The 16,035-nt window shown below is 50.9% G+C and overlaps 1 protein-coding gene across 2 annotated transcripts in view; it reads left to right on the top strand.

The window, feature by feature from the left end:
* The window catches only part of RAB6A (RAB6A, member RAS oncogene family), a 59,654-nt gene extending 43,619 nt beyond the window's left edge, over positions 1-16,035 (top strand). For both annotated transcript variants that reach the window (XM_086739789.1, XM_086739788.1), the window contains exons 5-8: positions 469-580; positions 1,527-1,620; positions 10,981-11,047; positions 13,951-16,035. In XM_086739789.1, coding sequence (XP_086595915.1) covers positions 469-580; positions 1,527-1,620; positions 10,981-11,047; positions 13,951-14,015 — 338 coding nt within the window. In that variant the 3' untranslated portion in view covers positions 14,016-16,035. The remainder of the gene's footprint in view (positions 1-468; positions 581-1,526; positions 1,621-10,980; positions 11,048-13,950) is intronic.

The raw sequence follows: 16,035 nt of genomic DNA, 5'->3' as shown, positions 1-16,035 counted from the left end.
ATCATTAAGAAAAAGTGCCTGTGGACAGGCTAAATTTGTATTTCTGATTCAGAAACTCTTCTGAACTCGCTGGTCAGTGACACAGGCGTTGCTAGTATGTTGTGTGACCCTGATATTTCCTAGAGGAAATCCTGAACCTAGCAAGTAAAAAGCAATTAAGCTGTCCAAAATGTGTAGCTGGCACTAAGTACTGGTATTAAGTACTTTTGAGAAGCAGCAGAACTGTAGGAACCTCTTTGTAGATGAGCAAGAGGCATGAGCAGTGTGACGTGCTAGTCCATTTTAAGTTAACACCGAAGTTTTAATTTGTGTCGGAGTAGGAGACTCAGGGTTCCACTTGCTGGCTCTTCATGACCCTCCTACGCCAATTCCGGAGAATACGAAGCGTTTATGTGAGACTTAGATGTATTTCCCAGCCACCTCTGAAGAATACCTGCAGTGATAATCCTCTCCGCTCTTCTCTGTTAGATGTAAACTCGTTCCAGCAAACAACGAAATGGATTGATGATGTCAGAACGGAACGGGGCAGTGATGTCATCATTATGCTGGTGGGAAACAAAACAGACCTAGCAGATAAGAGGTATGGAGGAATAACTCATGTTTCAAACGTTTTTTCTTAATCTGCTGCTCTTTTCTCCTAGACAACTGTTTTCAAAAAAACCTAAGTGTTCTTTTTGGTGTTGTTTTTTTTTTTTCTCTCCCCAAAATGCTCCAGCTTGTTTTGACTCTGCTGGAGATGGCTGTGACTAGAGAAATCTCAATTTTAGAACTTCTTTCGTTTGGTTCAGCACAAGTTTCCAGCACGCTGCTGTGAATGAGTTGAGAAACTGTCAGCAAATTGTTCAGATGTCAGGAGAGAACGGAATGTTAACTGCAAACTCCCTCAGTGAAGGAATAAGCTAAAGTCGTTACAAATATTAATGCTTAACAGATTAGCTCAGATATAAATGATTGGTGCAAGTAATCCTCCGTTTTAAAACTCTTCAGAGGTTTTCCTGAGTTGGCAAACTGAAACATTTTCATTAGAAGTTGTGCATCTTCAGCTTTTGCTGCGTTGTGTACTCTGCTTATTCTGAGTTTATGATTTCCTTAACACAAACGAGGAAAAGTCACAAAGGTAAAACAAAAGCACGAGAGGGGAGCTTTCTGGATTTGACTGAAATTCCCGTTTCCTCAGAATAGCTTCGCTCGTGACCCTTACTTCAGATTCATAGCATCCTATTAAGAGTTGTTTACGCACACGCACGCCTCTCAGCTACCTCCTGATTTTTGTATGGTTGCTCTTGGATGAAAATTTCCCCCAGTTTTTGCTGTAGTGGGTGGGACACCCAGCCGGTGGCAAACGGGACAAAATTAATCTGATATGAGATGGTTACACGTGGTCCTGTGTTAGAACAGCTTTGTAAAAGCCACCTGTCAGAACTATAAAGAAGAAGTCATCTCCTTGGGTTGAAGACAAAAATCTTAATTTTCAAGTTGTCTGTTTTTTTTTTTTTTTTTAACTAATTCTGTGTTATCTTCCCCAGACAAGTGTCCATTGAGGAAGGAGAAAGAAAAGCCAAAGAGCTGAATGTAATGTTCATCGAAACGAGCGCAAAAGCGGGATACAACGTAAAACAGGTGGGTAAGGTGTGCCTGCAGCCAGCCCCGAGACGACTGCTGTTCACGCACCGCTGTGGAAATACGACTTCCCTGGACGCGGGGAGCCTTTGCAAAGGGTGGCGGAGGGACGCCTCAGTCCACGCGCAGCAAGCGGTGTCTCGGAGTCGACTCGTTGGCTGAGGTTCAGGAGGATCCCTGAGCTGACAGCAAATGACTTGGCACTTCTTCCCCTTAGAAAAGAGGAATTATTTGTGGGTGTAGGATCATACCTTCCTGGGTTCTTGGTAATCCAGATGTGGTGTTTAGATTGAAGGGATTAAGGCATGAGCCAGAAAGCTGGGGAACGATAGGTGTGAGGGGCTGTTCCTGATACTGATCCAGTGAATGAATGTGGCAGACCAGTCAAGGAGGAATGCGATGGCTTAAAATGCTTCCACTCTACAGTGAAACGGTGTAAACTGGTGCTACCGCTCTGGAAGGCAACGAAAGTGTGAGCAAATGTTCTTGGATAGCCCAGGACAAGTTGCTTTTGAATCAGGGGAAGCAGTGAAATGTCCTTTGGGCTGATGCAACTGCGACAAAGTTAGGTTTTACATTGCGAGACGAGCCACGGCTCTCTGAATTCTGACCTGCTAGGTGATGTTTTAGCACTTGTGTTGATGATGATAGATCACTGGGCAAACGGCGAACTGGTGAAAGTAGTAAACGCCCTGAGACTGAGCTGGTGTTCACATGAAAGAAATTTTGTTTGAGCTTATTAGTTATGTAAGCAAATACGCTTACTAGCAGAGCGCGAATAGAGAGCCAGAGCTGTGTGTCCCTACTGGCTCGGTGTGTAACGGGATGCTGCTTTTCATTGATCCAGCAATTTCTCATATGGAGTCGTGAAGCTTTTGGCAGCTGGTCTTATGGCACAAGGAAAAGCAGTAGTGCAAAGTGTAAAATAGAGGGAGGTAGATTTAAATTCGATATTAGCAAAAAATTTTTTATGCTGAGGGTGGTGGAGCAGTGTCCCAGGTTGCCCAGAGAGGCAGTGGATGCCCCATCCCTGGAAACATTCCAGGCCAGGTTGGCCGGGGCTGTGAGCAACCTGATGTGGTTGGAGATGTCCCTGCTCCTGGCAGGGGGGTTGGGCTGGGTGGGCTTTGAAGGTCCCTTCCCACCCAGACCCTTCTGTGATTCTTGGGTGTCTCCACAGGGCAAATGCGTGCGCAGACGTGTGTACGTATAATCACATGTATGTTTTATATACAGTGACACAAAGATTTGTATGCAGGAGTGTATCAGGAGTTGCCAAAATGGGGTTATATATTTCTTTGTTCGTTACAGACAGGACTAAAGGGTCTGTTATTGAGATGTCCCTTGACTTTGTACGTTAGTAGCAAAATTACTCCCTATGTAATTGAATAATTAGACGTGTCAGCTTGGCGTTGTGTTTTAGTGCATTAGCAAGCGTGAAGGTGTTCGGTTCCAGGGCCCACCAGTTACCCTGCCGCAACACAGAGGCTGGCTTGTAATCAAGGCTTGGATTGTGTGCTGGGATCCGTAACGTTTCCTTAGACAGGGAGGTGGGCAGTTGCCTCGCTGGGAGGGATGATGATGATGATGGTGAAGCTCTCTACTCCCTCTCGCCTTGAGGGGGTTGCTGTGCAGCTGACACGTTTCCAGGAGTCCGTGTCCAAGCCTGTAAGGTAGTTTGTGGCTTTTGGGGGCCAGCTGGAGCCCTGATAATTCAAGATGTAAGTAGGAAAATCGTGTTTGGTATGCCTGTAGTCTGTTCTGGCCGAAGATACTGTTGTTTTATTTAACGTGTGCTTTGTAAAGCTACCACAGCCTTCATCGTGGAGGATGGTAGCTCCTAGTAAGGAACAAACTTTGCCTTTTCATATTTTATGCCGCAGCCGTTCAGGGATCGTACTAATGAGACTGTCAGAGCATAAAGCCATTTCTGTAGCTGTAGCCTCGCTCGCACGCTCTCTAGAGAAAACTCTTCGTTGTATAACGAAGGGCTAGACAAATTATGCCTCTGATTTTAATTGCCAGGTTACATGCTGTAAGACTGCTTCTGTGAGAAAATAGATCTGGTAATTCTGCTCCAGCAAAAAAAAAGTGGTGCTGACAACGTAGGGGCTGGTTTCCTCCGTGTTAAATGGAAAATTTGGCGTTTAGAAACATAATTCTTGTTCTTCGCTAACATCAGTAAATAGCAATACCTAAAAACCGTGGGGCTGTTGCTATCACCATGTCATAATCTGCGTGGGTGCTTCACGTAGGGCGAAGTGCTGTCAGAACCGGACAGGGGACAGATCTTCAGTGATTCCGTTCTCCGTGTAAAATCTCACAACAAAAGACGCGAGTGATTCTTCAAAAAGACGTAAAAATTGATTTTTCTTCAGAGTATTGATCCTTGTGTTGCAGGCATGGGCTGAGATCTTCAGGAACTTCAAAGCCATTCTATATTGCAGAATAATTAAAACTCTCATTTTTTATTAGTTTATTAAGTAGTTGTTGAAGCAATTCTCAAAGGCGAAGACTTTTAACACTAGCCGTCGAGTTCTGTGCTTTCTTTGCAGCTTCTCTATTGAATGGTGTGAATTTATTTTAGCAACTTGTCAATAAATTCTTCCCCGATGAAATGGGAAAGCATAGGGATGTCGGTCTCGTTTTCCCCGGTAAGAAGTGACAGGAGGAGAGGAAACAGCCTCAAGTTGCGCCAGGGGAGGTTTAGACTGGATGTTAGGAACAATTTCTTCACCAGAAGGACTGTCAAGGGTTGGAGCAGGCGGCCCAGGGAGGTGGTGGAGTCACCGTCCCTGGAGATACGGTCAACCGTTGGACTCGGTGATCTTCAGGGTCTTCTCCAGCCATAATGATTCTGTGGTTCCGTAGCTGTAGAATGGGTGCCCTTCCCATAACCTGTATGAAATCTTTCTTTAACAAGCTGAATGCAAATTTGACCTTCCCGTAGCTGATAACTTCTATCTCTAATATATTTTCATGCTGCAGGGCAATTACCGCCCAAGTTAATTTTCGTATGAGATTTTTAATCCAAGTGTCAAATTATTTTAGATACAGAGTCCATGTTGTGACTACATATAATGAAATACATCTCTGTAAAAATGAAGACCGCCTAGCTATTAAATAATGGTGTAAAGATGAATCTTGGACTGGTTGACAAGTCACTGGTTTGTCCGTAGGGTACAGGTTCAGATTTAGCGATCGCCGCGCAGCTTTGATACTGCGTGTGACTGAAATACGGAGATTAGGGAATTTGAACTGCTTTGGTTTTGTTTTGTTTTGGTTTTTTTGCCATGCAAAACTCTTGCCTGCCAGCATTAAAACTTCTCAGGTTGTCAACTGTCGCTTGGCAACCTGTCTGGGCAGTCCAGAAAAGCTGCCAAAATGCTGCTGTTTCTCCACTGTCCTCTCTTCCCAGCACAAAAATCTGTGTCCTGGGCCTAAATCTTGTGCCCTGGGTTAAAGGCAGGGAATGGCAGAAGTTAAAGCAGGAGGAGGCTTGGGATGAGGTTGAACCCTCAGTCCTCCATTGTTGGCTTCTTTGCATTTCCATCCTCTTCTCATTAAGGTTGTGAATTCTGTGCAGCATTGGATGTAGACACCTTGATGTTACCGATTCCAGAGCGAGCTCTGTTTTTCCTACTCTGTGTGCCGGTTGGAGAGGGTCCAGAGGAGGCCACGCAGATGCTGAGAGGGCTGGAGCAGCTCTGCTGCGAGGCCAGGCTGGGAGAGCTGGGGCTGTTCAGCCTGGAGAAGAGGAGGCTCCGGGGAGAGCTGAGAGCGGCTCCCAGTGCCCAAAGGGGGCTGCAGGAAAGGTGGGGAGAGACTCTTCAGCAGGGCCTGCTGGGACAGGACCAGGGGTCATGGTTTTAAAATGGAAGGAAGCAGATTCAGACTGGATATAAAGAAGGGATTTTTTACACTGAGGGTGGTGGGACATGTCCCAGGTTGCCCAGAGAGGCGGTGGATGCCCCATCCCTGGAAACATTCCAGGCCAGGTTGGCCGGGGCTCTGAGCAACCTGATGTGGTTGGAGATGTCCCTGCTCCTGGCAGGGGGGTTGGACTGGATGGGCTTTGAAGGTCCCTTCCCACCCAAACCATTCCATGAATTCTATGATGATGCCTCCTGTATGGCCCACCAGAGCTTCCTTGCTTTCTTTCCATCCTCTCTTTAAGGTCAGACGTGTGAAAGTTCCAGTGTCTCTTGTGTGCAGGCAAGTCCTGGACCTTCCCTGGCTGCCGGGCAGGGTTGGTAGGAGCAGAGGCAGTTGTTCAGGCGGCTCAGGAGACACCGAGGTGCACCAACCTCATTCTGTCCTTCCAGACATTGAGGAATAAGGTCATCTCGCAGCTGGTGGATCTCGGTGCTCTTTGTGTTGGCCCAAGCACTAGGGTTCTCCAAAGGATGCTGTCCACGAGGTTTCGGAAGCAGTGTTTGCCCTGTTAAGGATACGGAAGAAACTTAATTTCTTATCCTACTTGGGGAGAGTAGTGGCTCAGACTTTTTCACCTCTTTGGCCATGTCGCTTGTTTACCAGCCGTCAGTGGGAAGCCAGGGCGCTTTTGATCTTGTGTGCGGCTTTTAGCTTCTTGTTCATCCTTTTCTGCTGGAAGGCAGCGCCGATAAGAGGAACGGACACTGTCTGCGGCTCTGTGCTCACTGTAGCTATCCCACAAATTTGGAGAGCCTGGCTTTATGGTGTGACTCCGGAAGGTGAGTTGCACCGTACTTCAGATAGCATGTCTTTCAATTCCAGGATCTTCTACCAACAAAGGAATAGAGGGGAACATCCTGCTGAGAGGTTTTTTTTTTGCCGTACCCCGTGACGTGAAAGGGGACAGCTCAGAAGACTGCACCTCAGCTGGGTTTAGAGGCTCGGAGGCGGGTCTCCACGTAGCGACTGCAGGGAAGTGCGGAGGATTTGCAGCCTGTGTGTGTGCTGGCCGGAACCTGGGCACGGCAGGCTTTCATTTTGTGACTTCTCTGGCGTTTCTTTTCCCCAAAGACTGATCTGGTGAGCTGCTGGGGCAAACCTCATCTCTTCTAGGTGCTCGCTGTCAAACCGGATTATGACATACAGCCGCAGGATACCGTTGGATCCAGTCACCAAGGTCCTCTGCCCTTGCTGCTCCTCCTGCCTTTGGGGAGGGAGTGCTGAAGGAAAGATGAGTGGGTGATACTACGGAGTAAAAACAGTGATAGCATTGTTCTGGGCTTAAATTGATGCAACAGAGGGGGGAAAAATTTACTTTTGGGTCCTGCAAGTTCCACCAAAGTCTGATTGCCAGGGGAGCCTTCAGACTGAGGAGAGAAGTTGGTAACTTGCTTCAGTTAATGCGGAGAATCGTAGTCCCTGATTCATTTTGCCAGCCCTGAATAAGCTTTAAAAGACTTTGAGATTCACGCTCTGTCTCGGCAGTCTGTGTTTCAGGGAATCTCATTGTTACTCTGAGGGTTTCGTGCCCAGAATGTGTCAGGGTTCATTTTGCAGCCTGGTAGAAGGAGAGGGGAGGGAGAGCCGCGAAGCCCTCCTTTACAGCGCTGCCTGGCACGCTTCGCGTTTGCTCCCAAACGAGCTGAATGTGGCGTTTGGCAGAAAAACTTTCTCACGGCAGCGGCTGAAGGACCGCGGCCCCGCGAGTAACCCTGCATTCACAGAGCTGGCTGCGTCTAGCAGCTTGGCTCCTTCTCCTCTCTTTTGATTCCTGGCCGTCTGACGGGCAAGAATTATTCCGCTCTCCTTGGAGAATGAGCATGAGGGAAACATTTTTGCTTTGGGAAACAGGTTTCTTGCGTGGCTTTTCCATCTGGACGGCGATCCTCCCGTCCTTTCCGTATCGCTGCTGGACTCTTACGCTGAAAACTTTCATGCCCGCAGCCGTTCGTGACGCTGATCCGTTGGGGATTCGTTTGCTGGAGTAGCAGGAAAGGCACGGTTTGGCAAATGGCTTGAAACAAACGGCGAGAGATGGGAGAAGTTTTTTTGGAGTTTAGTCAGGAAGGAGATTGCGGAGTTGGATGCTGAAAGAGACTTTGTGTGGCTCTTAGTCTTTCAGGCGGCTCCGTTTAACTCCTGCCTTGGGAAAAAAGGTCCTTAATGCTCACTGATATATACTTTTATATATAGGTGCACAAATATACACGATATTACATACACACACGTACACGTGCAGCTGCCCGTGACGTTTCTGAGTGAGAGCAGACTGCCGGCCTGGGTCCCGAAGGCACTGCGAAGCGGTGAGGTCCCCGCGTAGAAGGCTGCTTTCGCCCCGTCCTGAAGTTCCCCTGATTGGATCTGTTCACGTATGCTCTGGCTGATAAGCAGAAGGTTAATAAGAAGGAAAGTTGATTTTCTTAGTTGCTGAATTCCCTTTTTCAGTCAAATAATGTAGAGGAGAAATACCGCTAAAGGCGTAACCTTATTCCTGGTCTTAATGTAAAGACGGGATTACTGTGTTTTAGACACTTCGCCTTTCTGTCAGCAGCGGGGTTTAAACGCAGTGATTCCAGTTGGTTCCCATCAGCTGAGGGTTTTTTAAGACTCCCCACCCCCTCCTCTCTATAAATCACATCTTTCACTTTCTACGTGTTGTGCAAGGGGGAAATAAACAGCAACGCCGCAGTTTGAAGCCATTGATTTTGTAATGCTGTTTCCACCTAGGATCTCAAAGCACGTGGCGTCAGCGAGGAGCTCTGTGAGGTGATGTATTGCCTGATTCCTATCAGCAAAGATGGCAAGTGAGCATCCTAATTCAGGCGCCATCTGGGAGGGTTGTGCCAACCTCTGCATATCCATCCTTAAAACTGACGGAGGGATTTTTTTTTTTCCTCCCTTCTCAAACCTTCTGCATCAAGAACTGGGTCAAAATGACTGCTCTTCTGCAGAATATGAGGAAAAAAAAAAAAAGCAGTGTAGTGGAAGGGCAGGGAGAGAGGAGCAGAGTTCATCTCATCTGTTTCTGCGTTGATGACGCACCAGTGCCTTGCTGAGAGGAAACTGTAGATGATATTTGAATATTTTGCATCACTGTCCAGTAAGCCTACCCCCCAGAAGCCACGAAGCCATTTTCCTTCATGAAATTGAAGTGGAGATCCGTTACTCAACCGTGCAAGCTCACTGAATGTTGAACGTGTTGAGAGTAGAAATAATTTTAGGGACAAAGCTCAGGAAAGGAGGAGAGTCAGAACCTTCTGTACCCAATCGTGATGGAGTCGGGAAGGTTATTGAAGACTGGTAAAGGCGCAGGAGACGTCGGGATTGCAAAGCGCTTGAGGGTTCATGGATAGTACTGAAACTTCTAGAGGAAGATGAGATTGAATCTTGATCATCTCCAAGATGCAGAATACTTTATAATGAACAGTCTGTACTGAGCGAGTGAAAAGCCTTTGGAAAAGTGATAAAGCGAAGAAGGCTGGCAGTGCTGGCCTCGTAGCTGGTTGGAATGGCAAGGAAAAGTAATGCTGGCTGTGGGGATGTGCTGGGAGATTGCGCTGAACGTCTGCAGCTTCTTTCCTCCCCCATTTCCTTCCCATAAGCTGAAGTGCAACGTCTGACTTGTTTTAAAATGCTTGGGAAAACGTAATCGCCTTGTTTTTTTCTAAGAGCGAAGAGTGGTGGTGAGATAGAATCATTGAATCACAGAAGGGTTTGGGTGGGAAGGGACCTTCAAAGCCCACCCAGCCCAACCCCCCTGCAAGGAGCAGGGACATCTCCAACCACATCAGGTTGCTCACAGCCCCGGCCAACCTGGCCTGGAATGCTTCCAGGGATGGGGCAAGCGGATACAGGAACAAGAAGTGGGGAGCTCAATCATTAGGACATTTTTTGGGCAAGGATTAAGACGAATATTTAGCTTCTCCCTGTGTCAAAATGCTCTTCATTCTGCCCAGGCAGTCTCTCTTGCCTTTATACCTGTGGCTGGTTGTGCATTCCTGGTGTCTGTCCGGCGGCGGTGCCTAGCACAGCTTAGCATCTGGAATTCTGACAGGGTCTTTATTACTTATTACATCAGCATATGAGAGTTTTCCTGAGCTCTTCAGCGAGGCTGGGAGGCTCAGGATAACGGCAGAGTTAATAGAAACGTAGAGGGGGATAGTAAGCTTTTTTACTTCAAAATTGTGAGCTAAGGTCAGTGAGGTGCATCAAGCACTGGCTTCCCAGACCCTTATCCTTGTCTCAGTCCAGATTTCGGTGTCTGCCCACAAAGTGATGTTGCTGGTGGTGAAAAAGGGGTGAGGATGCTGGAGATGGTTTCTAGAGTGGTTATGAGGGAGATGGTGGACCGGTTGGGGAGAGTCCAGAGGAGGCCACGCAGATGCTGAGAGGGCTGGAGCAGCTCTGCTGTGAGGCCAGGCTGGGAGAGCTGGGGCTGTTCAGCCTGGAGAAGAGGAGGCTCCGGGGAGAGCTGAGAGCGGCTCCCAGTGCCCAAAGGGGGCTGCAGGAAAGGTGGGGAGAAATTCCAGGTGGTGGATGCCCCATCCCTGGAAACATTCCAGGCCAGGTTGGCCGGGGCTCTGAGCAACCTGATGTGGTTGGAGATGTCCCTGCTCCTGGCAGGGGGGTCGGGCTGGGTGGACTTGGACGGTCCCTCCCAACCCAAACCCTTCTGTGATTCTACGATCTGCTGTCCTGGATGCTTGATAACGTGCAGGCAAGACATACATCGTCGTAACAATGGTGTGAAAATATTAAGGCAGTCAGATGTGCGTATGTCCGATGTTTGTATCTGGGTGTGAGCTGAGCCCATCAGCACGGGATCAAAACTCTACTAGGGCTGTTCCTCAAAGGTAGGAAACAATTAGGCAGTACTTTGATAACGCTGATGAACGGGAAAGGTGCGATCTGACCTTCCATCCATCTGATCTGTCCTCTCCTCCTGTCCTGCTGCACGCACTCGCGGAGGCACGTAAAAGGGGACCGCTACTGCTGAAACTTGGTCCCACCAACTGAACGTGGTACCAGCTTGGCCGGCGTTGGTGATGGACTCCTGGATGTTGTGTTTTTACTGGTGTCTCCGTGCTCCTGTGTACCTGTGCTCCGTGGACGTGCGAAGGTTGAGTTCCCACCTGGTCTGGGGAAGCCGTTGGGGTCTGTGCGGTGCAAACGCCGGGTTCCAAGCAGAGCATATTTGCAGGGAAGGTGACGGAAGGTTTGCTGCTCGTAGCGCTTCATCTTCAACAACAACAGAAACGTGGTTTGCTGTTTCTGAAGAATAAAGGTTGCGTTTGGTGTCAGGCTCGGTACCGAAGGGTGGATTGACTCATTGTTTGAACTGCATCGCTCTTTAAAGTACCCTTGTTTTCATCTCTTCCCTGCGTGGTTTGTTATTTTTTTTTTTGTTCTTTTTTTTTTTTGCAGCTTTTCCGACGCGTGGCAGCTGCCTTGCCTGGAATGGAAAGCACACAAGACAAAAGTAGAGAAGACAGTATCCTTTATGCCTTTGTGCTGCGCCGCAGCGGTGGCAGGGCGCTGCCAGGCGTTACCGTGGACGGGGAGGCCTCGAATAACAAGGAGGAGGAAGGAGGGAGTGATATACGTCCTGCAGCCCTCGGTCGGCTTCTCGATGTCCCAATAAGAAGCCTGAGAGGGGAAATAGGGGTGAGGAACCTTTGAGCTGGAAGTAACGAGGAGGAAGGCTCGGTGGGTTAGTGTTGACGGTGGTCTCTCCTGTAAAGGAGGGCTGCCGTGGGCTGTGAGGTCGTGCAAGAGGGAGGACAACTGCAGGGAGGGCAACGGGAAGGTGCAGAAGGGTGGAACAGGTTGCCCAGAGAGGCGGTGGGTGCCCCATCCCTGGAAACATTCCAGGCCAGGTTGGCCGGGGCTCTGAGCAACCTGATGTGGTTGGAGATGTCCCTGCTCCTGGCAGGGGGTTGGGCTGGGTGGGCTTTGAAGGTCCCTTCCCACCCAAATCATTCCATGATTCTGTGAAACAGATCCGGAAGGATTCTTTGCTTGGGGTTTGAGCAGGTTGGATGTGGGGAGGGAGTGGGGAGACTTTGGAGTGGGAGAAAACGGCCATAAAGAGGCCTGGAAAAAACTCTGGCTCTTGCAGATCTGAGCTGCAGAATCCTAGAGTAAGCGTGGCTGGAAAGGACCTCTGTAGGTCCCTTCTCCAACCTCCTGCTCAAAGCAGGGCTGACGCCGAAATGAGGCTGGTTTCTGAGGGCCACGTTCCGGGCAACTTCAGGAATCTCCAAGGACGGAGATCCCATCACCTCCCAGTGCAGCCTGTGTCCGTGCTTGACCCCGGACAGCTCTGTGCGCTGCGAAGGAGAAGGCTGCGCTGAAGGGATCGGCTGGAAGAAGTTCTGCGATAACCGAGCCGCTTCTCACAATCCCTGCTGCCCCTGGCTGCCCGTTTCCGCTTCCTTGGATTAGAGAGGGGAGGTAGCGCAGAGGTAGAGCTGATGAGATGCTAGACATGGGTGAGCTTTTTTAATTTTTTTTTTGAGAAGAGGGACTTTTCCAGAGTTTTCAGTTTTATTTGCAGCAGGGATCGCCTAGCCGGCGGCTGGAAAACGGAGGAGAAACGGCGCTTTGGAGGAAGGATGCGGCAGGAGCTGTAGGAGAGGAACAAGCTTGGTGCTGAAACTGCAGAGCACCCTGCTGCGCAGGGGAAGGGAGGATTTGGGACGCCGCGGATCGCAACCGCTAAGGCACCAGCTTTGGGCGAGCCGCATCGAAAATGTTTCATTGTGCAGGTCACGAAAGGTTAATGAGCAGCAATCTTTATTAACGAGGGCGGTGAGGCCGCTTTGGCTTCCTGCAGGTAGCAGAAATGGAACGGTGCTGTCTCCCGGCCGGCTGCGCGGGGGGATTTTTCGGAGGCGTTCTCACAGAACGTTGAGGCTTCGAGGATCTCGAGCTGCTCGGTGGTGAAGCTGACAAAGGGCTCATTTCCAGCATCGCTGCCTTAAATACGCAGCGAGGTTTAGATCAGCCGCGCGGCGCTAATATTTGTGGTGAATTATTGGCCTTTTGGTTCCCTCCTGCTGTTGATTTTCTCCTGGCCTCTGTGAAAAGCGACGTCAACCCCCCCGAGACGTAAGCTGGAGGTGCCAGCGGGGCGACCTGTTTGCCTCTGCGGCGACTGATAAGGGAAACGCTCGCGGGTTCGGGATTCGCGTTCAGGGCTCCTCCCGCGAAACGCTCCGTCGGCGTCCGCTGGGAATTCGAGTGCCGCGCGGGGGGCGGCTGAGCGCGGGCCGGTTCAGAGCGGCGGGCCTCCGTTCGTCAGCTGTCGGTGCGAGGATTCTCTCGGCAGAGCAGGCGCTGCCGTCTGTACCCACGCCCGTGGTTCACAGCCGGCCTTTCCTCCGGCCCCAGAGCCGAGCGCGGGCGGCCGAGCGAGCGGGGAGCACTCACCGGTTGGCTGCGAAGCGCAGAGGAGCAGGAGCTGGTTTTCCACGGGTTCCTCCACCCCAGGGCTTCCCTGTCCTTCGAGGCGGCAGGCAGACCCCCCTCTGGGTGCCCAGTGGCTAGAGCGAGTCCAGCACTGGTTTCAAACCAGGTTTCCCAGCTGTTACTGGTTCCCTCTGACAGCAGCGGTTAGACCCTTCAGCGCACGGATCTTTAATTACCGCAGCAATCGTTTGGGAACGAGAAGAGATCACTGGGGAAGAGCAGGGTGGTTAGAGACATTTGGGCTCTGACACTTTCTGCTGCGGACTTAAAAATGTCCGCATGTGGGTGGGGGCAACCCCACCACAAATCCAGGCTGGGGGGGAACGGATGGAGAGCAGCCCTGAGGAGAAGGACTTGGGGGTGCTGGTGGGCGAGAAGCTCAACACGAGCCGGCAACGTGCGCTCACAGCCCAGAAACCAACGGCACCCTGGGCTGCACCCCCACAGCGTGGGCAGCAGGGCGAGGGAGGGGATTCTGCCCCTCTGCTCCGCTCTGGGGAGACCCCCCTGCAGCGCTGCGTCCAGCTCTGGAGCCCCCAACAGCAGAAGGACGTGGAGCTGCTGGAGAGGGTCCAGAGGAGGCCACGCAGATGCTGAGAGGGCTGGAGCAGCTCTGCTGTGAGGCCAGGCTGAGAGAGCTGGGGCTGTTCAGCCTGGAGAAGAGGAGGCTCCGGGGAGAGCTGAGAGCGGCTCCCAGTGCCCAAAGGGGGCTGCAGGAAAGGTGGGGAGAAATTCCAGGTGGTGGATGCCCCATCCCTGGAACCATTCCAGGCCAGGTTGGCCGGGGCTCTGAGCAACCTGATGTGGTTGGAGATGTCCCTGCTCCTGGCAGGGGGTTGGGCTGGGTGGGCTTGGAAGGTCCCTTCCCACCCAAACCCTTCCGTGATCCCATGATATCCGTTTGCCTTAACTTCTTTCCCCCAGTGATCGACATAAAACTGGAAAAGCCTCAAGAGCAGCCCGTCAGTGAAGGCGGCTGCTCCTGCTAATAGCGCGTGGCTCCCACCTTTTCTCCGGAACATCACCGCTCCCCTCCCCTGACTCTTCATTGACTGCGGTGTGAATATCGGCTTGACCCTCCCCCTTCCCGTGATAACGTATTGCAGTTCATCGTCGCTGGCTGTCTCGTGGAGATGATCTCTTAGCTTCACAAGCACACACACACCCACACAGAGAAAAAAAAAATGTCAGTGTCTTCATTATTTATAAGAAAAAAAAAAAAAAAAAAGCCAAAATATTCCAGCATACTCTAGTTATAACTTAAAAAAAAAAAAATAGGTACAATTTCTTAATATGTGTTCCTTTTTTAATATGTTATGATATTGCACTTTGAAACGGTGGCAACTGAGTAAGTGTGGAACGGGACTTAGAGGAGATGTACGCGCAGAGGAGTGCTCGCAGATCTTTCCCGTTGGATTTCCCGGGACGGACCGGGAACGAGTAGGCAGCGGGTCGGAAGCGCCAGCGGAGGTGGCGCGTGCCGAGGGCGGAACGCTTGTCCCTGCCGTAATAAAAACCACGATGAAACCCGCGCTCCTAAATCTTTTGAGCAGAGAGAGTCTGGCCGGTTCTCAAACCCCCAAAGGGTTTGGGAACCGCCCGGAGCGGGGGTTTGGGCACCGCGACGCCACGCTGGGGCTTTTTGTTCCCGCAGAGGCAACGGGAACGCGTTTCCCGTTCCGGGAAAGGCGAGGTGTCTTTCCGAAGGGGCCCGACGGCTCCTGGAGGGTGTGGGGGGAAGGAGAGGGTGGGTGTGCGTTGGCAGGAAGCGGGGAAATGCGTTGGGAGTGCAAGATGAGTTTTCAGAGCCTTTTTTTTTTCCTTTTTACATAGAAAACCAGTGAGGTAAATTGTTACTGCCCGGGCGACGGGAACGTAACGTTCCGGCTGTCGGAGGAGAAAGCGTTTTTGCTTCTTTTCCTTTTTTTTTTTTTTTTTTTTTTTTTTTAGGGGAAATCTTAAGTGAGTCGAGGAGCGGCACTGAAGCCTGCCGAAGCGGGTCGAAACCCTTTGAAATTTGGCAGAGAGAGAGGAAAGAGCAGCCGGGTCTGACCCCGCGGAGCTGCCGCGCTGGGGGAGAGGGGCCGCCGGCCGCGGGGAATCCCGCCCGCGCTCCCGCGGCGGGGCCGGCGGTGGATGGGGAAGGGGCGTTTGCTGCGATCGGACGGAGATCTGGTCGAGAGGCCGTAGGTGGCGAGGAAGGGAGCCAACTTGTGGTCCTGCAGATCTATGCCTTTCTTTTTTAGCGTTTTCTTTCTGTTCAGTCTTCCAGGTCGGTTGAGTTGGGTTCCCTAGAGCTGTAGAGTTTGGCTGAATAACTGGTGATTTAGTTTTCCGTTTACCTAGGCTCGCAATTAACCGCTTTCCTTCGATATTTATTTCTCGGCTTAATTTTTTTTTTTTACTATTTTCAGTCTTTTTTTGGGGGGGGGGGGGGTTCGGTTCCGTTTTGCTGAGGAATCTCGTGTAGAGCTTTGCTGTCGTCGCGAGGCGCGGCACCCGCGGAAGGCGGGCTGGAAGGCGCCGGCAGTGCTCCCCGTTTAACCGTTCTAGTCGTCGTGCCGTGGCTGTGTCCGTTCGTACGCGCAACTGTAAATACATTTGTTGGCCGGGCGCCTCTGGCCGAGTCGCCGCGCAGGAATTCCCGAGCCCGCGTCGCGATGGCCGCCCAAACCCATTGCGAGCGAATCTTCAGGCTCCTCTGTTCTCTTCCGCCCCTCTCCCACCTAAAATCACCGGGGAGGAGAGAGGGAATCGTCCTCGCCACCGCTTTCGCCAGGCGGCGGGCGCGGAAGCTTTGGGATTCCTCGTTCCCGCGGCGGGTGCCGGGCTCGTGCCGCGCCCGGGCTTCGTAGCGACTCTGCGCGACGCGAACTTCGAGGCAGAATGAGATGTAAAGTGCTTTTCTAACGCAATATTAAAGGCGAGTTTTGTTTTTTGGTTTTTTTTTTTGGTTTTTTTTTTTGACGTGGCATGTCTTGAAATAAACATCAATGATACGTGACAAAG

The sequence above is a fragment of the Chlamydotis macqueenii genome, chromosome 1 (genome assembly GCF_036417535.1).
Source record: "Chlamydotis macqueenii isolate bChlMac1 chromosome 1, bChlMac1.mat, whole genome shotgun sequence".
Classification (NCBI taxonomy): Eukaryota; Metazoa; Chordata; class Aves; order Otidiformes; family Otididae; genus Chlamydotis; species Chlamydotis macqueenii.
Note: the sequence above shows the minus strand (reverse complement) of the source record. Positions and strands in the feature narration are given on the sequence as shown.